The 26,746-nt window shown below is 42.8% G+C and overlaps 2 protein-coding genes across 4 annotated transcripts; one reads left to right on the forward strand and one right to left on the reverse strand.

Moving 5' to 3' along the window:
- The first annotated feature begins 5,018 nt into the window (after positions 1-5,018).
- Positions 5,019-25,063, forward strand: slc1a6 (solute carrier family 1 member 6). 3 transcript variants are annotated; one of them, XM_061825680.1, is made up of 15 exons: positions 5,019-5,245; positions 5,321-5,380; positions 7,998-8,267; positions 9,829-9,966; positions 10,939-11,146; positions 11,292-11,334; positions 11,515-11,643; positions 11,723-11,907; positions 12,212-12,445; positions 12,604-12,798; positions 13,766-13,900; positions 14,075-15,932; positions 17,564-17,630; positions 17,866-17,928; positions 24,973-25,063. In XM_061825680.1, the coding sequence occupies exons 3-12, from the start codon at positions 8,042-8,044 to the stop codon at positions 14,271-14,273; spliced, it is 1,692 nt and encodes a 563-aa protein (XP_061681664.1). In that variant the 5' UTR covers positions 5,019-5,245; positions 5,321-5,380; positions 7,998-8,041; the 3' UTR covers positions 14,274-15,932; positions 17,564-17,630; positions 17,866-17,928; positions 24,973-25,063. The 3 variants fall into 3 exon arrangements, with proteins under 3 accessions (XP_061681664.1, XP_061681662.1, XP_061681663.1); XM_061825678.1 differs by lacking the exons at positions 5,019-5,245; positions 5,321-5,380 and adding an exon at positions 5,731-5,939; XM_061825679.1 differs by lacking the exons at positions 5,019-5,245; positions 5,321-5,380 and adding an exon at positions 7,389-7,559.
- On the reverse strand, positions 16,966-21,953 carry ccl44 (chemokine (C-C motif) ligand 44). Its single transcript, XM_061825682.1, has 5 exons — positions 21,833-21,953; positions 19,975-20,104; positions 19,345-19,492; positions 17,988-18,066; positions 16,966-17,894 (listed from the first exon to the last, which is right to left on the reverse strand). Exons 1-4 carry the CDS (start codon positions 21,894-21,896, stop codon positions 18,028-18,030), a joined length of 381 nt encoding a protein of 126 aa, XP_061681666.1. The 5' UTR covers positions 21,897-21,953; the 3' UTR covers positions 16,966-17,894; positions 17,988-18,027.
- Positions 25,064-26,746: the final 1,683 nt, after the last annotated feature.

Genomic DNA, 26,746 nt, shown 5'->3' on the forward strand with positions numbered 1-26,746 from the left:
CGCACCTGGTTACAAGCCTCAACGAGTACATTTCTAAAGGAAGTATTTGGTACATACATACACCGGAACTGTGTAAAAGCCGCAAGTGCCCACATTGAAACACGAGATATTTACAAAGAATGACTGTACACAGAAAGAGATTAACGCTAGCGCGGCGCTAGCGGTAGCACCGCGGTAGCGCTAACGCTAACACAGCTGGTTAAAATAAAACTGATAAATATCACTGAAACACCCCAGTAACACAGGAGCAACACGCTAGCGCAGTGCTAAGAGGGCTGGTAAAAGTCATTTCCTTGACACATATTCCAGCGGTCTCATTTTTACCTTTTCCACTTGAGTGCCCCCTTGTGGCCGTTAGAAAAAACGCACAAATTAGCCGCATCACCGCATAAACCGCAGGGTTGAAAACATGCAAACAAAAAAAGTCACGGCTTGTAGGCCGGAAATTACGGTAATTATCAATTACAGTAAGACCCCTAATGATGATTATTCGCAAGTTTTTTTCATTTTTTTTTAATATGGCAGTTATTAATTACGGATTTTCTGGTGAATGTTTTCGAAAAGTTGTAATATTACAAAGGAAAATTTGAAATTTTATTTGTAAGTTCTAATATGGGAAAAAGTCAAGAGAATAAAGCTGTATTTATTGCATGATTTAAGTTATAATATAAAACTATAGTCATGATTTTACGTGAGTAATTTAAAAAAAAATCTAAATTTTTGTCATAACACAAGCATAAATGTATCCCTGTGGTCATTCGCAATAAATAATGACTACCAAAAAGAAACTAAAAATATTGTGTATAAAAAAAGATCTTTTCTGAGAATACAGTAACTGGTAGACTGTACCTAATAGGTTCAGGGATACTTTTATTCTTGCAATATTACGATTATTCCTTTAGCATTACAACTTTTTTTTTTTACCATCACGACACAGCTTCATTTATTTTTATTTTCACTATCTTGATAACAGTATGTACAGAAGGTGTGTTTTTCCTACACAAGAGTAAACTTGCTACCTCATATTTTGTACCTGGAATAACACCTGCTTGCTGTCATCTCATGGCACTAGTTCGAGTCGGGCATTGCTCATTCCTTTTGAGAAATAATTGATGAGCAAAGTGTGTGTGTGTGTGTGTGTGTGTGTGTGTGGTGTGTGTGTGTGTGTGTGTGTGTGTGCTGAGTCGAAGGGAAGCATGCTCCAATGCTCCGTTCCACTCGCTTGGGCATCCTAATACTATTACGCAATAAATATGATGAGACAAGAAAGAGGCTGCACAAACATAGCTCGGACTCCCAAAGTCTGTGAGTTTGTCGTCACTTATTGCACATCATGAACACTCGTGTGTTGCTAGGTAACAAATGGACTCGTCGTAAGCGCCCATCTGATTTTATTTCATGAGATAATGTGTGCTTAAAGTCAACCAACATGGACCAGCGCTCATTATTTTGTTACCAAGATGACTTAATGGACCTGCAGCTTTACACGTACTGTAATTCTATTACTTGTGTAAATCATTTTTAAACAGCTTAGCAAAGCAAATTTATTTGCATAGCGGATTTAATACACAAGGTAACTCAGTGCGCTTCACATGATAAAAAGCATTCAAATGCAAAAATAAAAACATTTGAAAATAAAAATTACAATTGAAACGGCTTTTGGTGCAAGAAATATCACAGAAATTTTGCGCACCATAAGGCGGACCTTCAATGAATGGCCTATTTTCAAACTTTTTTTCATCTATAAGGCGCACCAGATTATAAGGTGGATAGAATAGACGCTACAGTAGAGGCTGGGCTTACAATATGCATACATTAGATGGAGTTGCACTAAAGGCTTAATACTGACTCATATATAAGGCGCACCGGATTATAAGGCGCACCTTCGGCTTTTGAGAAAATGTTTTTTAGCTGCGCCATATAGTACGGAAAATACGGTACTCTAAAACAGTGATTCCCAAACAGTGTGCCGGGGTACATTAGTGTGCCGTGAGGACTCTTCAGATGTGCCGTGGGAAGTTATCCAATTTTATGTAATTGCTAAAAAACAAAACATTAAATAAATAATGTATCTTTATTCATCTATTTATGCCAGTGAGGCACAAAGACAGAACAAAAAAAATCCTCTTCTATTAGATGGCAGGAAGTACATACAATAATTAATCAATCAATTTTTGGTGACATTTACTTTTGTTGGTGTGCCGCGGGATCTTTCAATTGTAAAATATGTGCCTTGGCTCTATAAATGTTGGAAATCATTGCTCTAAAACACACAAGAAAAAAGAATAATTCTTTTTATTTTTTTTTGCTGCATATTAGCTAAATGCTGCTTCACCACGTTTGCTTTGGACTTTGCACTCCACCATTTGACCTGAGTCAGTTGATCTCAGACCCCTAATTGGATTGTCTTCCATTAGCATTTCTTTCATATATTCAGGACCTAAACAACTTAGTGGTTTAGTTTCAGAACTTTAAAATCTATTCTAAAGAGCTAACTGGAAGCCACTGTAAAGACTTTAGAATTGGGGTTATATGTTCTGACCGCTTTGTTCTGGTCATAACCCGAGCTGCGGCATTCTGAACAAGGTGCAGTGGTTTAATGCCCTTTTGGGGGAGTCCAGTCAGAAGACCATTACAATAGTCAAGTCTATTTAGGATAAAAGCACGGATGAGTTTCCTTTGGTCTGCTTGACAGACACACATGCAAGCTTTCATCCGAGGTAGGTTCTTCTGATAGTAAAAGGCAGTTTTAGTAATTATTTTGATGTTAGTAACTGATTTGATATGACTATTGAAGGTCAGGTCGGAATCTATCAGAACACCAAGGTTCAGACTTGGTCTTTGCTTTTTAAAGATAGTGGGTCCAGGTATTTACGAACAGCAATTTTCTCTTCTCTGTTGCCAAAAATAATTATCTCACTTTTGTTGTGGTTAAGTTGAAGGAAATTTTGGCTCATCGAGAAATTTATCTGCTTTAGACAGTGGCACAACACTTCAATTGAACTACTGTATGCATGTGTCATCTGCATAGCAAAACTCAAGTTATGGAAAATTTGACCCAAGGGTAGCATTTATAGGCCGAACAGGAGGGAGATTGTTGCACTCAATGTGTTTCGGCAGAGCACAAAAGAGAAGCGTTGCCGCCCGCAGGCGTGTGTGTGAATAATTACATCCATCTAAATGCGGATCATATGTGTTGCGTTCCTCCCACGTTATATGGCAAGATAATTGTGTTCCCACGGCGATGCCATCTGTTCCTCATACTTTGGGCTTAACACTATGTTTTACATTGAGACACACGCGTGGAAAGCGTTTATTCGATATACTGTACTTGATATCCAGTTTAAGGTCCATTTATTTGTCTGCACTTCAGCACACTCGTACAATGACTGTCTTACTAGTTGTTTTTTTCCACTACTAGTGCTACGTTTGCCTTGCTAGTACGTAATAAAACTTTGGAACTATAATGTGCAGCCCTAGTAACATTATTCGGCCCAATTCATGAGGATATTTCTTCCACGAGTATAAGTCTGATTATGTTGTGGGGCTGCTTTGCTACAAATGGCACAGGCTACGTGTCTTTAATTGTTTGATTGCAGTGATTGCTTCAAATGTTTGCGCAACTAAATATTACCTTGAGTTTACCATATTTTTTGTCACTTATTGCTTTTCTCAGTTCGGACAATATTTCAGTGTAAATTGTCAGTTTTTCTTTCTTTCATGGAATGGTACCAACAATTTTGTCCATGTGTTTGCAATGCTACCAATACTAAACTAGCATCATATATGTGTAATGAAGTGTCACTATAACGTGAAATTTTATTGATTTTTTTTATTTGTATTATTTTTATGATTAAACACAATTATTGGTAATCCCACATTGCTTCTGAATCCTCTCAGTTGCCTGAGGTTACCCCTCCTGCCTCCTGCCTGTTGACAGCTGGGATAGGCTCCAGCACTCCCCGGGACCCTCGTGAGGATAAGCGGCTAAGAAAATGGATGGATAGATGGATGAATAAAACACATAATGGCGACTAGGACTTCCTAGGATCTGGGTTCAAATCCGACCTCAGCTGTGTGCCGTTTGTTGTTTTTTTTCCTCCTGCACATGTGGATTTTCTCCGGGTACTCTGGTTTTCTCCCACATCCCAAAAACTTACGTTAGGGTAATTGAGGACTCTAAATTGTTCATAGGTGTGAAAGTGAATGAGAGTGCGTATGATGGTTTATCTGCCCTGCAATTGGCCGGTGACCACGACCCATGTGAGGATAAGCGGCTAAGAAAATGGATGGATGGATATTCTTCCAACGTTTCCGCAAAGCTCCTGAACCCCAAGGTAACGGGGCACTCGGAGGCCATGGGGTGCGGCAGCCATGAGTGTGCCCGGGAGTGCACAAGAAATGATTGCCTCATCGTCAGTCATTTTTTTTTTCGGGTTAGGTCGTTTCACTCATGTCCTGTCATCAGATGAAAGTAATCGTTTTCACAAATATGTCAAAAAGTGAGTTATTCGGGTACTGTAATAGAAATAGAGGCTGATGATTGGTAAAACATAACTGCGGCATTGTCTTTGCGGCGGTCAGCTTTAACGTGACGCTTAATAATTATTGTTATACGGTACAAAAAAAGGCAGAAAACTGGTGTAGTTTCATCCCGTTGATCGGAAGCCAACGTTGCATATGACTGCCGCGAGCTTGCTGAGTGGGTGCGAGGGCGTCCGGCCGAGTGCCAAAGGGTTACAAATCCATGAGTAGATGCATGTTGTCATAGCAATGACTCGCAGTACTGTGTTTGCGCGGGCAGCCTTCTCCTTCAGAACCACAACAACTTAGTGTTCCCAATTAAGAACTAAATGGGGATGCTAGCATTCCTCCCCGTGGAGGGTCGTGTCACAATACATGACAAAAATAGCCATCACGCACGTTCCAACTAACGGGTCCCATCCGCAAGAAAGAGGTGTCATAAGTTGCACCACATGTGGGTGTTGTGGGCGCGCAACAGGTGGTCTGTCTTCATTATTTATTTTCCTTCTTCCCCGCTGAAGGATCCTTAGCCTCTCCTCCTCCCACGTAGAGTTCCCGCGCGCCGCTCCGCCACGGAGGCTCCACAAACCGGCGTAGAACGTGACGGCGGGCCGACGTGGAGCGCGTGGGCAACGCCAGGCGCTTATCAGTTTTTTTTTTTTTTTGTCGTCGGAGAGAGGAGACGTCCACGTGGCGGGGAGAGGGGAGCTTCTCGGCCCAGGTGCGTGGAACTTTCCTAAAGAAACGACCCGATTGGCTTTTTTTTGGAATGAACGTTTCAGTCCTCTCTTTGTAGCTTCTTCAAGGAAGGATGATGAAGACCTACAGACGCGTGTGTGGTTGACTTCAACCAAGGGTATCTATTTACTTATAGACTATATCTTTACTATGTGTCTATCTGTAATCATGACAGCTTGACTGCAATGAAGCATCCATTCATCAGTCCATCTATTGATTCAAAATCCCCCGACTACAACTAAATGTGTCATCCATCCATCCATAGCCTCACAACAGCGTACTAACACCAAGGCGATCTGCTCATCAGGTTCTGCATTCACCCCATTCTTATTCATGTTTGGATGTAGGCTGTGTGTCCCTGTGCTCCCCGTTTGAATCAAAGTTGGCAAATTTCATTCTCCTATTAGGTCAACTTCCTGTCACGTGAAGGGCCAATCGAGAACCGCACTTGCACTCAAACTGGTGTGTGGTCAGTGCCTGTCTGTAAGGTATAAAAAGGTCAGCGCTTGGGAGGCATTTTCATGTCTGTCTGCTCATGAGGGGTGAGCGAGCGGCGCCGTCCTCACCATCCCTCGACACATAACCTCTGGACTCACACACACAAACATACACAACCACATTGAAATCAGAGTCACACAAGCTAGATTGGACTGACCCGACACGCTGAATCATGAGCGGTGAGTTTTGACTTTTCACTTTAGTAGGACTAAACATCGTTATTTTTAGTTGAAAAGGTGCTAATTAATTGAATATAAACTAAAATATTTGGATATGTTGGCGGCAACATTGTGCCACAGGAGGTTGGCAGCCGAGTATATTTTGACAAGGTGGCTTAAAGCGATTTTCACTTGTGTGAAATGCTGCATATTTTTTTTTTAGAAGCAGGAACAGAATAGAATTTAAAATCATTCAGTAAAATAGTAAAAGTTAAAGAAAAGTAAAATAAATGATTAAAAAGATTTGTAAATATTTGCCATTTCATAAGTTATTTTAATTTTGTTGATTCTAGTCTGCTTCCTGACTACTGTAAAGGTGCTCTTGAGCAAAGCATCGACCCAATCAACGCCAACCTTCTTGGTACAATAAGTAGAATAGTTTCTTTTACATTTGTAATGAAATCATTTCCATTGTTGTATTAATGAGGCATCCTAATAAACATTACATATATCTTAAGTTGTACTTAATACGTCATTATATTTTAAACCGTGGTCTGGTTAGAGGAATAGAAAATGTGTCAGCACAAGTTTGTAACATGAGTAGTTATGGGGGTTCGTGGCACAAATATCACAAAAATTACTGCCAACAAAAAGAAGCAGGAAGGGCAGTAATTTTAAACGTCATTGCTGTGATGTTGTAATCCAGTTGAAAATGTAGTAGTAAAGTAATAAATGAAGATATGAAAGAGGAGCCCAATGAATGTGCACAAGGAAAAGCAGATAAGGACTCCACTGCCTGTTCTTTTGTAGTTATACTATCTATAAGTTTGTTTGTCGAGGCCAATTGGGAGGAAATGTTGTGACCTACTGAGATAAGGCGGCTTGAGACCAACCGCCACATGCGCGCCCGCCACTGTTTTGCATTGATCCACACAAGGCGAAACGGTAAAGCTGTGGAAATGTTTCGCACCATATTTGATATTTGTTCCAAGTACTGCTGTATTCCTGACAAGTGTTGAAAAGGGTCTAATAGATATTAAGTCAGAAAAACAAGCTTGTCAAGCTTAGTTTTAAGATTTCTTTATTTGGACATAATGGTCACATATATTTTTAGAAAGTTTTTGATTTAATAATTGAATTTAAATCTTTACAAAAATAAAAATACTCAGTTTTGACAAACATAGTGGTATTATTTTATAATGCTTATTTTTGTGATCATTAACTGTACTGTACTTAGAGCTGTTTGTAATGTCTAGCACTTTTTTTAAATGTACAGTAGTAGTAGTAGTACCAAAGTACCTCAGAACTTTGTATTTAATATTATTGGCTCCATACTTTATTGATTTTTTTGGTCTAAAATGGCCCCCACAACCACAATGCAATGCAAAACTGTGCTGCATTGTGGGATTTGGTGGCCATTTACAACTAGCAGTAACCGCGGTGAACGTAAACATTATACTGCCTGCGAAATGGCTGAGACACTGCACAGTGGACTGCTAGCGTGACAGTTATTTCATCATCAGAAATCATCCTTTCATCTGTCCATTTTCTCAACCCTTTATCATCACTAGGGTCGCGGGTGTAATGTGTTTTCACTGATTTTTTTGGTTCATTTTTCAAAACACAAAGGATCAAAATAAGGTAAATATCCCGTCTTTTCGCAGAAACACAAATCGGTTTATGTGCATTTGTCATTCGAGGTTCTGCTGTGTTTCAATAAGCTACCCAAAGTTTTAGACACAGCTCTCACTATAAAAAGATATACAAATTAACTTCAGATGTTTTAGTAGGCTTTTCAGGCCCTTTCTTTGCTTTGTTTTGGTTTGGGTTTGGTATACTAATTGCTGTTTCGAACACATATTGTGGTTAATTCTGAGCACAGACGCATTCCAGTCACCAGAGGATGTGCAGACTTTTGCAACCACATTCTTTCAGTTGTTTATATATACTGACTGGTCTTGAATATATCAATTGATGTGTCCTGTTTGTAGGTTACATTAATGGTTTAACTTTTTAGTAGCAAAACCTGGCATCTGAGCAAACGTACGTGAACCCTCCATCATATCCTCCCTTCCCCAGTTTCACACGAGACCTGCCTCCTAGACCAGGTTCTGGAGCTGATTATGAACGAGAAGCCGCAGTCCACCAGCGCAACTTATTTCCTCAACGAGAACGCAGATAAAACCGCCGTACCTGAGCGGCCGGACCTGAAGCGGCGCATTTGTGCGGCTATGGAGAGGAGAGCGAGCATGATGAAGGAGAAAATAGGCTCCATCAACAAGCAGACCATCAAAGGGTTCCTCAAAAGAAACCTTTTTGTTTTATTTACCGTCGCCGCCGTGGCTCTGGGTGAGTGTTCTGGTCTTATCTTCCTGTAATGAGCAGTGGTGAAGTAACAAAGTACAAATGCTTAGGGCGCCCTGCAAAAGTACTGGAATGGTAAGGTCACTTCCTTTGTTTTTCTTGTACAGCCGACTGACAAAATTTGGGTTTCCGATCAAAAGATCAATATGAGACAATAGTTCAGAATTCAAGCTTTTCTTTCGGAAATCACACAACTAATTAACTCAAATTTAACAGCTGGTGTTTGATCCTTGAGAATTTTCTAGGAAGTCCATTTTTATCCCTTTATTTTTCCTCATCCTGTCACTCCGTCTTTCTGATGCAACATGCTGATGACAATGTGACACAAAGCTCAGTTGTCATGGTCTCCGTTTTGGTCGGGTTGGGTTGGTTTTGTTTGTTTCCTGTGTTCCATATCTCGTGTGCTTATTTTGTTAGCTGTGTCCATCTGCTCACGTTTACCGTCCTCCCATGGACTGAGCAATCAGCCCCCCCAGCCACTCGTGTCTTGTTGTTACTTGTTGTTTGTCAATCTCTGTATATTGAACTCCCTGGTTTCTTTTGGTTCTGTTCAGGCCATTGCGTTGTTGCCAACATGTCTGTCCATGCCCTTACCATTGTGCCAAAGAGATATGCGTTCATCTAAGATGACACGCTGTGGCGACCCCGAACGGGACAAGCCGAAAGGAAAAGAAGGAGAAGATTTCATGGTATTTATATCTAGATATGGTAAACAATGCAGGACAGAGCACGTTTTGTCTGAAGCCTCACAGTTTTCAATTGAGCAAAGGTATTGGAACAGACACGATTAAGTCGGCCATTTTTGAGTTCACTCAAACTTATCCTGATTAGTTTAAACTAATCGGGAGAAGTTTCATCATTCGACAAAACAATGACCAAAAACACACTACCAACACAACAAAGAACTTCATCCGGGGGGAGAAAGTGGAAGGTCTTAGATCGGCTTCATCATTCACTGGACCTTAAACCCAATAGAGCATGCATTTTACCCCTTGAAGAGGAGACTGAAAGCCCCAAAAACAAACGGAACTGAAAGAGGCAGCAGCAAATGAAGAATGCAAGTCTGTGTCGCAGGCTCGATGCACTTATCGCAAGTAAGGGTTTTCCCACCAAATATTAAACGTTATTCACTTTAAGTTAACTTAACAATGTCTTTGCAAATGCTTTTGTTTTCTTGAAAAGGGGGCAGCTTCAAACACAATGCTCTCTCCTTACATGTAAAGATGAGATGAAAGCTGGAATTCTGAACGTTTGTCTCGTTCATCTTTTGATCTGAAACCTAAATTACATCAATATATAACGTAAAGAAATTAGAAGGAACTGCAGCTGTTATACCTTTTATTTTTTTAAGTTATCTGTGCTTGAGTATTATTTTCTGTCAACGTTCATTATCAAAATTGTACAGATGGTTACTTTTGAACTTTTATTTAAGTCCAAGAGTTGAATCTGTACTTGTACTTCCAGCAGAACTTTTACTTCTCGGAAGTATGTACAGTGTGACTACTTTTGTCACATCTGTATCATCCGTTCTTTGTTCTTTCTTCAGGCATCATTTTGGGCTTCGCTCTGCGCCCCCACAACTTGTCCCTCAGAGAGATCAAGTACTTTTCCTTTCCCGGGGAGCTGCTGATGAGGATGCTTAAGATGTTGGTGCTGCCGCTCGTCGTCTCCAGCCTGGTCACAGGTACGTTTTGAAGACACTCACAATGTGTTGAAATTAATAAGTAAGAATATGTGCAGTCATGTGCGTCTTTGGGAATATTTACACCTAGCTCTAAAATATCGCTTTGCATAATATATCGTAATTTCCATCCTACAACCCGTGACTTTTTTCACGCACTTTCAACCCTGCGGTTTAAGCAGTGATGCGGCGCTAGCGTTAGCGCACCTGGTTATAAGCCTCGGTACACAGAAATTTCAACGCTTGTACCGCGCTAATGTTAGTGCCGCTGTAGCGTTAAACCGGGGGTGCTCAATGCGTGGATCGCGATCGATCGCGAGGCAGTTTTGGTCGATCGCGACGGCGTGCCACAAGAAAAAAAAAGTAGCCCTTTTTTCTGACCTTTGGCTCACCGCCCATGTCCAAACAACGACAGTACAGGAAAACACGCTAGTCAGCGAGTTCCTCCCTATTTTAAGCCCTCGCTCCAGAAATCTTATCAAACATGAGAATGGATGCTGCAGCAAAGAAGACAAAAGTATCACTTACATCCAGACTGGGAGACGGACAACTTTTTAACGATGTCATTTTCGAAGTGCATTTGCCTCATCTGCCAGTGTAGTGAAATGTGTTTATGGAAAATACGACACCGACATTCCGCCGAAAAGCAAGCTGAAAATGAGAAAAGTGAACGAACTAAAATCCCAATTGGCCGCACATCAAAATCTCTGCAGCTGTAAAGGAGTACAGTCACACGGCCCTGTAAAGCCATGGCTGGTGTTGAAGGACATCGGAAATTGTGAGTGTTTTTCACTGCAGTTTGACGAAAAGTAGATCTTGTGGTAAAAAAGTCTGGGCACCCCTGCATTAAACTCTTTCTGTGCACCGAGGCTTATAACCAGGTGCGCTCTGCATGCCGGGAATTAGGGTACTGTACTGTGCACCTAACTGTAGGTACACCAACGTGTTTAATGGTTTTGATGTACTCTGTTACAGGAATGTCCTCCTTGGACAGCAAAGCGTCGGGTAAAATGGGCGTACGCGCCGTGGTCTACTATATGGTGACCACCCTGATCGCCGTCTTCATCGGCATTGTTATTGTGATCATCATCAAACCCGGTAAAGGAAGCAGGGACAGCCCCATGGCCAAAGGCGCAAACATAGAACTGGTCCAAGCTACAGATGCTTTCCTGGATCTCATTCGGTAATCTAGCTGCTTTGAGTAACCGGATATGTTACTGTACATTTTCATCACTTTTGTTCGTGTTTTTCCCCTCGCAAATGCATAAAGTGTTATATTATTGACAAAAAGTACGAGAGGAAAAGATTATCTTTTTATTTCTTCACAGGAACATGTTTCCGCCCAATCTCGTCGAAGCTTCTTTCAAGCAGGTGAGACAATACTTTACAACTAAAGTCTGATTAAATTTACTTAAAGTGCTTTTCTTTCCAGGAACAAACTTTTTTTTTTTAAAAACATTTTTTTTATTTTTTGTGATCAAACCCAAACCAAGTCAACGCATTTAAAATGTGATTTTGCACATCTATTATACTTTTTTTTTCATATTGCAGTATAAAACCATGTACAAGAGGATTGTCCAAACAAGAAACGTGACCGTGAGCCTGAACCTCACTGATCCGAGCACGATCAACGCGACGGACGCCGACGTGAACCTCAGCAGGGCGCTTCACACCATCCAGGTGAACCCGCGTGACCCCATCGCCTTCGTCTTACAAGTTCACCGCGTAACCGTTCTCCCCTCCTCCGTACACACGCAAGGAGACGTTGGAGGAAACCGTACCCGTGCCGGGCTCCTCTGACGGCATCAACGCTCTGGGTTTGGTCTCGTTCTCCATGTGCTTGGGTCTGGTCATCGGCAACATGAAGCAGAAGGGTCAGGCCCTCAAGGACTTCTTTGACTCCCTCAACGAAGCCATCATGAGGCTGGTGGCGATAATCATCTGGTCAGCAAACACGCAGCAATACATTACCAGAACCCGAAGTGAAGAAACCGAATGCTGTATGAAATCAGCGCACTTTGGTAGCGAATTATTAGGAATACAGTGGGAGGAATGGGCAAAAAATTGTATAATTTGGACCAGACCTAATGTGTGTTGGGCCTCTGTCTATTGGTATGTGAGAGGATCATTGATCAACTGTGCAGAATTTTACAATGGTTTACAACAATATTAAAAATGCAAATGATTTTAGAATAAAACGTTTGCCTCGCTCTTCCCTGAACAATTTGATTGCGTGCACACTTGCCAGGTACGCTCCAGTGGGTATCCTCTTCCTGATTGGTGGTAAAATCGTGGAGATGAAGGATCTGGCGGAGATGGGCGGCCAGCTGGCGATGTACACCGTGTCAGTCATCGTGGGGCTCCTCATCCACGGCCTCTTCGTCCTGCCACTGCTCTACTTCCTGGTCACCAGGAAGAACCCGTACAGCTTCATCGGAGGCCTGCTGCAGGCGCTCATCACGGCGCTGGGAACCTCCTCCAGGTCTTGCTCAGATCTTCCACAATATTACAGTTTTACCAAGCAATAATGACAGAAATAGCATCAATGTACCATTTACTGCATTTTAAACCTGCACTTCATCATAACTCCACATCGTATACTAGATGAATTATCTCATCTATCTTCTTTTCTTTTGATAGCTCTGCTACTCTGCCCATCACTTTCCGCTGCTTGGAGGAGAACAACCGCGTGGACAAAAGAGTGACGCGCTTCGTCCTCCCCGTGGGCGCCACCATCAACATGGATGGCACCGCCCTCTACGAAGCCGTGGCGGCCATTTTTATTGCCCAAGTCAACGACATGGAGCTGAACTTTGGCCAGATTCTCACCATCAGGTAAAACTTACGAAGGAGCAACCCTAATGGTACCGTATCCCGATTTATAAAACGAGTATATTAGCGTAATTCCCGGCCTACAGAGCGTACCTGGTTATTAGCCTCACCCAGTACATTTGTAAAAGAAATACATACATACACTGGTACATAAATACGCCGCAGCTGTGTAAAAGTCGCAAGTACCCACATTGAAACCCACATTGAAACACAAAATATTTACAAAGAAAAATGGTACACAGAGAGTTGTGCCGCCGTGCTAATGCTAGTGCCACCCAACTAACGCTATCACTAGTGCCGCCGCGCTAACACTAACACTAGCACCGCCGCGCTAAAAGGGCCGGTTAAAAAAAAACATACTGGTAAAAATCAGAGACAGAATATTAACACGCTAGCGCAGCCCTATGAGGGCTGGACCGGTAAAAGTCACTTCCTCGGCACATATATTCCACCAGTCTCACTCTTACCTTTTCCGCTCGAGTGCCCCCTTGCGGCCGTTAGAAAAAAAAGCACAAATTAGCTGCATCACCGCATAAACTGGAGGGTTGAAAGCGTGTGAAAAAGGTCGCGGGTGATCGGCCGGAAATTAGGGTAATAACGCTAGCACCGCGCTAACGCTGCGCTAACAGGGCCGGTTAAAAAACAAATCCCTGAGACACGGCAGTAACACGCTAGCGCAGCGCTAACAGGGCCAGACCGGTAAAAGTCACTTCCTCGGCACGTATATTCCACCGGTCTCACTCTTACCTTTTCCGCTCAAGTGCCCCCTTGCGTCCATTGGAAAAAATGCACAAATTAGCCGCATCACCGCATAAACCGCAGGGTTGAAAGCATGTGAAAAAAAGTTGCGGCTTATCGGCCAGAAATTACGATAATATCTCTCGTAGCAATTTTCTTTTAGTAACCCAATGAGATGACATCAACAAACATGTCTCCCTTCCTTCTGCATCCCCTCCTGTCACTCACTCAGTATCACGGCAACGGCTGCCAGCATAGGAGCAGCAGGCATCCCTCAGGCTGGCCTGGTTACCATGGTGATTGTATTGACATCGGTGGGACTGCCTACAGAGGACATAACGCTCATCATCGCCGTGGATTGGTTCCTGTGAGTTGCCCGCTAAATGTCAGCATGATGGGTGATTGGTCGGGCTTTTCTGCCTAAATGTCAGTGCGATGCTCGAGGGCAACCCATGAGGTGCCGCCATGAAACATTCATGCGAAGAGACGCGTGTACAGTTCTGTGTCACTGTGCTCATGCCGCGTGCGGTCGCCCCTTCAGGGACCGCTTGCGTACCACCACCAACGTGCTGGGCGACTCCCTCGGGGCGGGCATCTTGGAGCACCTGTCTCGGAGCGAGCTGCAGAGTCAGGACGACGAGGTGCGCAACTCCGTCATCGAAGAGAACGAGAAGCCCTACCAGCTCATCTGCCAGGGCGGCGACATTGTGCACAACCACAACAGCGAGACCACGATGTGACCACTGAGAGCTGCAGTACGTCCGGTGACGCTTCAATGTGCGCCAGGTGGAGGTGTTTTTAAACGGAAAATGACGTCGCCCGCATACCATTCCAATTACCCACCGAATAGCAACGTGCTAAACATCACGGATGACAAATAAGCTATGCGATCCATTACAAAACTGAAATAGAATTCATCAGTATTGAGCTGGCTGTGGACCCTCTGGACATTTTTTTGCTGTGATGTCAGACATTGCATGTTTGGGAATCATGGTGAGGTAAAAACATGCCATTTATTTGGGCATCTTGGAGGCACGGTGCCCCACTGCCGCAAAAGCAGGGAAAGTACAGGGAGACCTGGCAGGGGCCAAAGTTACACCAAAAAGCCCAACCACACAAAATATTTGTAGGAGTGCTACACTGAATAAATAAAATTAGTCAAATGACGTCATGAAATTACAAGATTGAAGGCTCAATACTATGAAAAAAGTTAGCAAAATGATGTAAAAGTACAAGACAGAAAATTATGGTAATTACAATAAAAATGTCCAAACAGTTGTCTATGTGCCAAAACATTAACTATAGTGTCGTTAATAAAATGTATAAACTACTGTAGTATAACTTGACAAAGCTACTGTTATGATTGAAATATTAGTAATTCTTGCAAAGATATGACCTTATTCTTACAATGGACTTTATGCTCGTAGTTGTAGTCACTTTCAGGATGACGCTATACAAAACTGAGGATTTTGAAACATTTACGGTATTTATATTTATGAATCACTACTTTGTAAGAAACCAGCCTTCTTAAACTCAAACAAAAATAAACTATAAATCGTTATTGGATGATGACGAGCATGCCAATGGTTTTGTTTACTTTTCTTAAATTGAAGGTTGGACTCTTTTATGATGTCCCAATTTGGAGGTTCCAATGTCCCGTCAGTAATCATGACGACTACCTCGAAGGGAAGCTGGACATGGCGCTTCGGCAATGTGAAACAGTAATTGTGCATTTTGTGTCTCATTTTCTCAAGTTTGCGTACATGCTGTAAATGTTCAAATGCGCATTTACTTGACTGTTAAACACTGGACTTTGCTACCTATTGTTTTAAATCAGAGTGACTTGCCAAGGGGTTTTGCTTATTGACTTCTTGTGAGTCTTAATATCTGTGTGCTTTTGAAAACTGTACTGCTCACAACTCATTTAAATGCACAGTGAGTATTGTTTGTAAAGAAGGGCACAATTTTAATGATCTTTATTATTTTTTCATGTATTAGTTGGGTAGCTTATACTTTGATGGGGAAAAGATGTTACAAAGTAATATTTGGTATTGAGAAGCGTAGTGTAGGGAATTGAATGTGCAGTAGTTTCATGCTTTTTTTTTTTTGTGCCGGACGCTTAACATGTGAATGAATATTATTGAATATTATGAAGAAAAGTGAAAGATTTGTAACCCTATGAGGTGATGTTTTTAGTTTAAATATTTTTGAAATTGTAATTTAAGTGAAAGTTGTGTTTCCCCGGGAGTTGATGGCACAATGTGGTGAAATAAATGGCTCAGGAATGAATACTTTGATTACAAAGTGTGTTTGTGGCTACCCCTGGTGGACGAAGTTCTCCTGCCGTGGGTCAAGGTCTTTGGCGATAAATAGACAGTCTCTAAGTCGTCCGCTAAAAGGTAAATTATAAGATTTTTCTTTTTTACTTCTTCTATTCTTTAATTGATAATCCAAATTTTGTTATTTGATAGCCATATATCTGTTTGCGTGGGCTGCTAGCACTGTAAGCTAGTGGCTTGCTAACGATGCTACGTCAAAATGACAGGTCTAATAACATTTTTTGTTTCATTCTGGCTGTATACACTGCTAAAAATAAGGCACCATCATTCAAAAGATAATATTAATTGAACAGTTTACCGATATATTTTAATTTCTCATTTCTGCGTTATTTTTTTTTATGTCGAACTGCTATTGCTAGTCGTTTGCTAACAAATGATGACATCGTGACAATGGCCATACGTCTTGTAAAGTTGACACACCCCAGACAAGTGTTTTTAAAAAGCCTGCCAAATTTAAATGAATAAAAACACCACCAAATACTATATACTGTATAAAGTATTCAGACCCCTACTTTTACTCAAATATGACTTTAAGTGACGTCCCATTCGTATGATCAGTCCCTCTCTGTAGTTATATTATAGTCTTATGGGAAGGGTTTCCACATTAGGAGTGTGTTTATGGACATTTATGACCATTTTTCCACAAGCCCAATTGTGAGGTCACACACTGATCTTGGAAGGGAAAGCTTGGTTCTCAGCCTCCGCTCTAATTCAGAACAGTATTGTGCAGGCCAATCAAATTATTCCACATTAGATTCTCTCATCTGTGTCCTTATGAACCTTGATTTGTGCACTAATGCACAGTCATGTTGGAACAGGCTCTGGCCATCTCCAAACTGTTCCCATAAATTTGGAAATGTCTGAAATATTAGTCTTTGAGGTCCAGTGAAAGGTTTTGGAGAGTCAAACAGTTTGGGGATTACCCCTTCCTTTCCCGACATATCTGTGCACTGGTGCATAAAACAAGGTCAATAAAGACATGGATAAGTGAATTTGGTATGGATGAACTTGACCGGCCCTCAGAGAGTCCTGCCCTCAGCTGGATAGAACAATAAGCAATAATACAAGACCAAAAGACAGATTATTTCAGGTTGTTTTTATAAAATTATTCACTTGACATAGTGTGTTTCACCTTACAGTGTATTCTTCTACAGTTCAATGATTGGGTGCTTAACACACAATCGAGCCCTCAAAGATTGAACAGCCATGTTACATGGTGAATGGAATCAAGAAAAAGAGTACTTTGGCATAGTTTAATGGCGGACTATGTTGTGGTGAAAATGACAAATGGAGATAGGGTTAAATAGCTGGTTTCAAACACTGACCCTAGGGTATCTCTATTAACAGTCAATATCAAGAACAGACAGATTGCTTTTTACTGTATGTAGGTTTCACATTTCGAGTTCAGTTTTATAACAGTCACGAACGGGAGGTCAAAGTCTGAAAGGGACTGTGAAACCTGGATTGTACAAAACAAGGTGCAAGTCACTTGAATTAAAAAAAAAAAAAATGCTCCCCTATAGGTTCTGCACCCACAAGACCTGAACTATTTACTCAGAGCAGTCACACATAAATGTGAACATTTACAAAGCACAAACAAGCATATAAGTATCTTGCTTCAGAACAATATTTAAATCACTGCTCACTTATACGATAAATATATGTTTTCAAATCACAATGTTTTTCCACAGATCAGGCACAAAGACGTTATGGATGGAGCGAGGGAGACACTTTTGAGGCAGACTCTGGCAAATAACAGTAAGAGCCATTTTAGATAAATCCCACCCACATATCTTACAAATCAATCTTCCTCCTTTTCCTCCTCCTCCTCCTCACTTTCACAATCTGTCAAGCACAGTTCATGTTTTAAATATATAAAGCCATTTAAATAGATATTGCTGCCCAGTTCTGGTCCACAGCAGACAGAGAGCTGTGATATAGAGCGAGAGAGACAAGACGACTGGAGAGTCAGCTAACTGCTGTTTTACCGTAGGGTGACGAGCTGCTGACAGTTTACTTGGCCTACGGGGAGGAGAAATGACAACAATTCTTTAAGGTAACACCTTCAACACAAACGCTTCACATATATACACGATAAAAGACAAAGACACATACCTACGACTATTCATTTTCCTCCATATTTGATGTTTTTCGATCACTGCGTATTGACGATGGCCCAGTTGTGTTTCTTCTCCTGATGGTAAAAGAAAGGGAACATTTACAGCAACGATGTTTAATATTCCTACCTCCAAATTACAGCTCCATAATCATGGTAGTAGCTTGTAATTGAGAATTGTTTCTACTCTATCTTTTTTAGTGTCTAAACAACTGCAAGAACCTGTGATTGATACATTAGTATAACCTGTGTTTTTATTAGTGGTCCCAGGACGAGCAATTAAAGCCTGTAGTAGTCACTCACATTTGAAAAATGTACGGGTGTGGTCATTCATGTCCGCAGATATAAAGTTACGGGTGTGGTCCACCCGTCATGCCCGCAGATATAAAGTTGCGGGTGTGTGTTCTGTTTGTAATTATGAGTGTACAGCTTTAAGAGCGGAGGGGGGCGGTGTCAGGTAAACTAGGAAGTAGAAGTAGTCTGAGCAGGAGCTCCGTTGTTAGAGACCGTGTGTTTCCGTGTTATCCGCGCTGCATCGGTTTTCACATGCGCTGAGAGTGTGCAACAAGTGCGCAGTGGCGAAGCTTAGAGGGAACATTGGTCAAGACTACACAAAATAAGCGATGTCTTTCAATATGTATGTATTACTACTCGCAACAAATTTCACGCATGTTATTTTTCGTGCTTGACTGTGCAGATTTGGGAGTGCGATGGTGCGCGGGCATATATGTGCCAGTCAAATCACAGTGACTGATGTAGCGTGTCTATCGAACATAATAGTGAACCAACACCATGTCACGTGCATGTTAGTCAACAGAGTTGCTGAGCCGGCACACTGAGGAAGGGTGGTCCCAGCCTCCCTCTTGGAATTGGAGTCCTCAGGAGTCAAGCCAAGAGAAATGTGAATACAGTACCCCAAACCACTCCATTTCTATGGTTACTAGGTCCCTGACTGGCAACGATTATCCCTGTGCCGTGATGCTTGGTGAGGTTTAGTGCCTTAAAATTTGGGAGACCCACCCAGGCCAACCAGCTCCCCAATGTATGTGCGAATATATATGGAGGTGAAAGGGCTTGTGACACTTTTATGGCTCTCTTAAAAGATTTGACACTGCCACATTTGAAATTCACCTTCATGTGGCGGTTTGGCACGTGTAGATTAGATATAAAACCCTGGATGTGAATATGAGTGTGAATGCTGGTTTGTCTCTAAGTGCCCTGCGATCCCTGGTGACCAGTCAGGGTGTAACATGCCAAAATCAGCTGGGACAGACTCCAGTTGAACCGTAATGAGGACAAATGCTCTAAAAAAATGAATGCATGGATGGATATAGTGTAAATGACATCATTTTTTACCTCTGTCATGACGGGCAGGTTGTCATGAGGAAGGAGCCACATAGTTCGGTGGGCCTTGGTCCGTTGTCTCTGCAAGAGCTTCCGCAGCAACCGTTTTACCTTGCGGTCTCTGGGGTCTGCACACTTCACCGCCTTTTTGGTGTAAAGACTGCCAAAAAATGGAAAATCATACTTATTGTCCATCACATCTTAGGGAAGCTCTGCTTGAAATTACATTGGCTAAATTTTCCCGGTCCTGCTTGTATGAGCTAATAGCCTCTCAAGTGTTGCGAGACACGCTGAATCTGATACAGGGAGGGCTGATGATGGAACAAAAACAAATTCTTAGAATTTGAGGAATTCCGTGTAAGCTTGCGTTCCCCAGCAACATCATATTCAACACAATAACGTTCTCAACCTTGCTGTTTCTGGACCGACTGGCGTTGCTCGGGCTCTTCTGGCTGGGAAAAGTATTTACAGATGTCTTGTCATTTCCACATATTTCCCCTCTGACATCCCCAACAATTACGGCCTTCGTGCCGCGCCACAACAACATGACCTGGAACCATGACCACGAACTCCGGCTAACCAGGGGCATATTTTCCACGCCTGCGCTCTTTAGCTCCTGGAGTGGATAGTTGGAATACTTGCATGATGGCTTGTATACTGCAGTCTGGCCCCTCGGTCTGCACCTCAAACCGCAGCACGTCCTTGGTGCGCACCTTGCCGTGGGAATACAACATGCAGCACTGAACATCCCGCTGCATTTGCACACCTTTACCTGGAAACCATAAGCGGGACAAAGCATTATAAGAACATGTTGGAAAAATTTGATAAACATTTTTATTCATTATTTACTGCTCATTGGGTGGAGCTGATTTTGACATGTCGCGCAGTGCGCCGCTAACTGCTGTTCAGGGAGTGTAAGAAGGGGTTAAGTGATGATAAATCACTTTATTCACATGGTTCTTGTTGGTTTGGTAATTTTTCCATCATAACTTTATGTTTGGAATTAAGCTTAACATGTCCACTCTCCAGACTCAGCACCGTGGAGCAGGTGGTGAAACATTGGCCTCACAGTTCTGAGGACCCGAGTTCGATCCCGGCCCCACCTGTGTGGAGTTTACATGTTCTCTCAGTGCCTGCGTGGGTTTTTTCCGGGCCAGAATTGATGCATAGTTTAAGGCGGATTTCAACTGCACTTTTTGGACTAACACAAAAAGAATGGTAGAAAGTGAAATTTGGGAGGCACTTCTGCAGTTGAAATCCGCTTTAAATTATCCATCCATTCATTTTATTAGCCACTTATCCTCACAAGGGTCCCAGGGAGTGCTGGAGCCTATCCCAGCTGTCAACGGGCAGGAGACGGGGTACACCCTGAACTGGTTGCCAGCCAATCGCAGGGCACATCGAGACAAACAGTCGCACCCACAATCACACCTAGGGGCAATTCAGAGTGTCTAATTAATGTTGCATGTTTTTGGAATGTGGGAGGCAACTTGAGTGCCCGGAGAAAACCCACACAGGGATCGAACCCGGGACCTCTGAACTGTGAGGCCAACGCATTCCAGCTGATCCACCATGCTGCTGAAATATCAACCGATAAAAGAAAAAAACAACATACAGAAATTCGATTTATCTAGTTGTTAAATAGCATGTAGTCGTCTTGCTAACTGATTCATATTTGCTAAGTTAAGCCCCATGATTCTTTTTTTTTTACCTAATGGTAAAATTGGCTAAAAATGTCCACCCTGTCATTAGTCATTCAACTGGTCTGCTTGCACATCATTTATGAAAGTGTGGAAGCTTTGGCATGCAATACATATTTGTAGCTAATATCTAAATATTAGGCTCAATGGCAAATCTCAACTTTTGGACTGAAATGGGGAAGTCTCACATGCACCTTCTTGTGGTATTGAGTCATTAATCCAGATCTGTCAAGTGTTTGTGGCCACTTTTGCCCGCTGAAGAATAATATATTTTGTGCCGAGAGCGCGAAACACACACAGTCACATGCACATACGGACACGGTTGAAGTAGAATGGAATCCCGCTGTGCTGTGCTGCTTGTGCGACTGTTTTCCATGTGCGCGTGTCGACGTGTTGTGGTGGAGGCTCTCATCCAAAGCAATTGTGTAAAGCAGACCAAAGTGTGACGCGGATGCAATTTAGCGGGGACGCAAAATAGGACAGCACTGCCTGGTTACGCCACATTTGGAATCAGAGTTCAGCCGCACGTCACGGCGCTTGCATGCCACAAACAACGACAAGACGAGGCGACAGCATCGTGCAGGCTCGTGCCGATTTGTCAGGCCGATTCCTCCCGCTCGCTGGTCACGCCAGCCCCTCTTGTTTACATCCGTCGCCGCACCTCCTGCCGTGCCGCGTTTACTCCCCCCCACTCCGCCACCTCTTTTTTTTTCAGATTCGCCATCTCTCTATCCATGCTGTACACCTGCAGGGTGTATGCAATCAATGCAATACGCAGACAAACGCCCACCGTGTCTTACCTTGTACAGATGCCAGGAGGAGAACAGTCAGGGAGATAACAGTCAACATCTGCAGCATGAACATGATGAGGCTGGGAGAGAGGATGATGATCTCGTTGCTCACCTCTCCCTCTAATGTCTGCTGCCTCTCTTATATGACTCCCTCCCTCTTTTTATACCTCCCTGCCCATCTCTCACTCACTTCTTTTTTTTAATCTCACTATGTTTCCCTCCCTCCATCTGTTTGTCCAGTTTCATCTTGCCATATTGTCACACTCCACTCCCCTCTCGGCACCCGCCTCCTCATGTGTGTCTTATCAGGAGATTAAAAATTGCTCCACATTCCTTCGCTTTCCCAGGCCTAAAGTGCATTAAGCTGTTTTACTAGACAGATATTTGGATTTAGAAAAAAATTGGCCAACATTTACTAGTAAGAGTGTTTACTCTGGCTGTGCCATTGTAAATGTCATTGAACCGCAGGTGTATCCAGCTCTGTCAGGATCAGGATTTCTGCAAAGTTATATTCACCGTGGGCTTACGATTAAACTATATTTAGAGTAGAGCCATGACTCGTTCCAAGAATTTCTGTGTTGGATGATAAATGTGCACTACATGCCATTCAAACCAACAAAATGTGGACCCATGTCACAGTTGAGTGCAAGTTTGGCTTGAATTTTAGGGGCCAAAACACTTGGCAGCAACTGCCCTTCCTGCTTTTAACTATTTATTTTTTTTGTTTTTGTTGTACAGATTTAAAAACAATGGTCTTGCCATTTATGGCCAATATTAAAGCTGTAGATTAACGATACTCTAGACTGCCGTAATTGAGGACGATCACGACTCATGGCTCGTGACTATAGTTAAAGGTCAAGTGTCATTAAAAGGATGATTTTTAGTATGTTATTAATGAAAAAACGGCAGCCGGTATGGACCCATCTGTTTTTTCACCACAAAACATCATTTAGCCATGAAAATCCTCTTGAGGGATTTGTTTTTCGACAACAAGCAGGAAGTGACGTTGGAGGCAGTAGCACGCTCAAGTGGACTCGTTTCTTTCTATTAGTTTTACCTGCGGGAAGGTAGCTCGTTGTAGTTGCTGGAGGTGTAATCCGTAAGTCAGGGGTGCTAAATGTGTCGATGTGTGCATCGGAAGGCTTCTGTGCAGCAGCCGCTGAAGGAGGGCCTCCACAGGGCTTGTGAATCGACACCGGGCTTGTCGACAAGGCCAACCTGGGCGCCTGCTTTGTCGGCAGGGGTGGCTTGTCGCGGAAGTGGATCGGACGGGGAGTAAATATGCCTCGAAATAATAGAGTAATATTTCTCCGGACACTTCACTCGATTGTGAGATGTTCTCTTCTTCAAAAAGAGCTTCCGTGTCTGAAGGGTCGTGTCCCATAGTGGGGTCCACCCCGTGTTTTCAATGGCGAATGTCCCGGGTGACGTCACTGAAAGTAGATTCAGCCAATATGGCGACCACTTTGATGTTGTCGAATGACACTTCCGCAACTTTGCGCATGGATGACGCGGTCTCCCCTCATATTTTTTTTTTTTTTTTTGGTGTAGCCATTAAAGTGAATAATGTTATAGGTATTTTTCATTTCAATATCTATTTTAGAATGTTTATCGGGATGACACTTGACATTTAAGGGTTATAGTCAAGTGTAGATTGACCGGTAAATTGCAAGATTTGCCTTTTGGCTCAGCTCCTTCTTCACCACAACAGACTAATGCAGACACACAACCGATCCACGTTTCCATCTACCATTCCATCCTTTCTTCACTTGTGAACAAGACCCCGGTGTAACTTGTAGAGCGCACTCCACCCTTTTCCAAACCCCACGGCTTCAGATTTGGAGGTGCCGATTTTCATTCCGCCCGCTTCACACTCTGGTGCAAACCGCTCCAGCAAGGGTTGAAGATTGCAGCTTGATGTAGCCAACAGAACCACATCATCTGCAACTACTGAGGCCATCAAACCGGACCACTTCAACACCTTGGCTTGAGCCAAATTCCATGAAAATTAAAGTGACAAAGGGCACCCTGGGTGGAGTTTTGTGCTCACAAGAAGCACAACAAAAATGAGAGTGTTTATGAGTATTTTGCTGTTTATGTATTGTATAGGAGTCGCTGATGGCGTAGTGGTGCACATGCCTGACTTTGGTGCAGGCAGCGTGCAATCGATTCGCGTTCAGTGATGGTGTCTATATCTGCCCTGCAACCTACTGGCCACCAGTTCAGGGTGTAGTCCTCCTTTTCCCGAAGCTAGCTGGGATAGGCTCTGGCTCTCCCATGACCCTTGTGAGGATAAGTGGCTTGTGTAGTGGATGTATGGTTAATTTATACTTTACACTTATATGATTGTTACTGTTCTGTTTGCTTGAATTTGTGTTAACATCCAAAATAACTACAGAAGAAATGTTTTCAACTTTTGAGGTTATCTGCTGGTTTTGGACATGGCATACCACAAAATTCAGTCCTTGTTTTCTAGTTTAAATTTGGCTCATTATTGTACGCTCAGGAATCATTTTAACGCTCAAAGTGGATGCCGGAGAGGTGTTTTAAGGCACCCGGGAGTCAATTCTGCAATGATACTGTATATTTCGACAAGAGTAAATGAAAACCAACAGAGTACTGGCAGCGAGCATACGGGTATTCCCAGCTTTTGTTTTATGTCTCTCTTAAAGGCTTTGACTCATCCACTAGTGTCACTGTGTAATTATCATCCATTTTGCCAGTTGAATGATTCACATATTTTGAAAATGTGGCCCTTGTATGTTTGTTTGACCTCACCCTCGGTCTAGCGAAGGATGGCAGGAATATGCTGGAATCAACAAGCACTCTGTGCTCGAAAACAACATCAGGACATGATTATTCTGAGACCGACCAAACAGATTTCTCTTGTAATTATACTGAATATGAGGATGTGCATCTGTGAGTGTTTTAGCAATAAATGATGCCAATAATGTTAATGCATGTTGATGCAATAAATACAGTGGGACCTGTTCAATCACACCATCGAGGCCATATAATTCGCAATTCAAACTTGATTTTTGTGAAAATATGCCCGTCACATAACTGGGCCATCCAATCTCCCAAAACATATCTTACTAGACTGCAGCAAGTATCAAAATACCATCATTGCTTTTTCTTTGGCCTTTTAGAGACATTTATTCGTAAAGAAGCAGCAGCAACATGACAAGTGAACGTAGGAGAATGGAGAAAAAATAACATCTAAAGGTACGTGAAGTGAGAGGAATCATTCAAAGCTGCCTGACTTTGCCATTGGTTAACTTCTTTTTGCACTTATCTAACAGACAAAGAATGGTAGAAAATGAAATTTGGGAGGCACTTCTGCAGTTGAAATCTGCCTTAAATTATCCATCCATTCATTTTCTTAGTCGCTTATCCTCACGAGGGTCACGAGAGTCCTGGAGCCTATCCCAGCTGTCATCGGGCAGTAGGCGGGGTACACCCTGAACTGGTTGCCAGCCAATCACAGGGCACATAGAGACAAACAGCCGCACTCACAATCACACCTAGGGGCAATTTACAGTGTCCAATTAACGTTGCATGTTTTTGGGATGTGAGAGGAAACCGGAGTGCCCGGAATAAAACCCACGCAAGCACGGGAGAACATGCAAACTCCACACAGACGGGTCCGGGATCGAACCTGAGACCTCAGAACTGTGAGGCCAACGCTTTCCAGCTGATCCACCATGCTGCCCTTAAATTATTCACATATATTTTCTTTTAATATTTACAGTGGTAAACAAGTTATACTTGTAAGACAGTTAAGAGTTCAAAACAGGTTTTCATGTTTGTGACAAGATATTTTTCCATTATTTCTGATTGGTAAATCAGCAGCATGGTGGCGCTGCTGATAAAGCGTTGGCCTCAGAGTTCTGAGGACCCGGGTTCGATCCCGGCACCGCGTGTGTGGACTTTGCATGTTCTCCCCGTGCCTGCGTGGGTTTTCTCCGGGCATTCCAGTTTCCTCCCACATCCCAAAAACATGCAACATTAATTGGAGACTCTAAATTGCCCCTAGGTGTGATTTTGAGTGCGGCTGTTTGTCTCTTGGTGCCCTGTGATTGGCTGGCAACCAGTTCAGGGTATACCCTGCCTCCTGCCTGTTGACTCCCCGTGACCCTCTTGAGGATAAGCGGCAAAATAAAGTGGATGGATAGATCTAACGCTAACCCAAATATCATCAGGGGTTGACCTCAAATATTGCATTGTATTGCTGATAGGGATTCATTTGACATGTTTCATGAGCACATTGAGGAACTGCAGATGTTTATCGGTGGACATAACGATCCCCCATTCACAAATTAAACTTTGTGCTTTCTCCCGGGGGCGACTGAGGAACTATTCAGAGAACAAGGCAACGATACATCCCCTTAAGGGGCATTCTTATTTGAGCCATGGAAGTGAAACTATGCAGTCGGAGCACCGAGGGGCGGGTACGGAGTCCAAGTATGTCCGTGCATGTGTGTCCGCGGATGCCTGTGTATGCGGACACGCGTTTGGGGACGAGGTTCAAGAATTTGATCCAAGAAATCAGGTTGGAATCTCAGCTGTAAAAACATACTTTCCACATGAACACAGGTCTGCTTGTGAGCCAGAGACATTTTCTGCATAGCTGTGTGGCGAATAAAATATCTCCTGTCAAGGTGTGCAGACTCACAAAAATGTGGGCAATCAAAAATAAAAGTTACAGGGAGACGCTAATGTGTTCCTCTTAGAGGGGGGTTGTGGTGTGGATGAGCGCCTCCTGGAGAGGTTGTAGGGCTCAAATCGCAGCTCTTCTAGAGCCTAAGGGATCTTGCTGTACCTGGAAGGGCTTTCCGAGGGATAAAATGCACTAGGGCAAATAGTTGATCTAATCTTTGCTATGAAGCAAACAAAGAGGTGCGTGACTCAGAGAACGAGTTA

This window comes from Syngnathoides biaculeatus, chromosome 7, assembly GCF_019802595.1.
Source record: "Syngnathoides biaculeatus isolate LvHL_M chromosome 7, ASM1980259v1, whole genome shotgun sequence".
In the NCBI taxonomy this organism is placed as follows: domain Eukaryota; kingdom Metazoa; phylum Chordata; class Actinopteri; order Syngnathiformes; family Syngnathidae; genus Syngnathoides; species Syngnathoides biaculeatus.

What these genes read in the sequence shown, in the direction of transcription:
- ccl44 (XM_061825682.1), bottom strand. Translation starts at nt 21,896, where the DNA reads ATGTTCATGCTGCAGATGTTGACTGTTATCTCCCTGACTGTTCTCCTC. An exon ending in CCTCCTGGCATCTGTACAAG is followed by an intron (nt 20,105 to 21,832) that starts GTAAGACACGGT and finishes TATGGTTTCCAG; the next exon opens with GTAAAGGTGTGCAAATGCAG. An exon ending in TGCAGTATACAAGCCATCAT is followed by an intron (nt 19,493 to 19,974) that starts GCAAGTATTCCA and finishes ATTTTTTGGCAG; the next exon opens with TCTTTACACCAAAAAGGCGG.
- slc1a6 (XM_061825678.1), top strand. An exon ending in GCTTTCCTGGATCTCATTCG is followed by an intron (nt 11,147 to 11,291) that starts GTAATCTAGCTG and finishes ATTTCTTCACAG; the next exon opens with GAACATGTTTCCGCCCAATC. An exon ending in CTGGTGGCGATAATCATCTG is followed by an intron (nt 11,908 to 12,211) that starts GTCAGCAAACAC and finishes CACACTTGCCAG; the next exon opens with GTACGCTCCAGTGGGTATCC.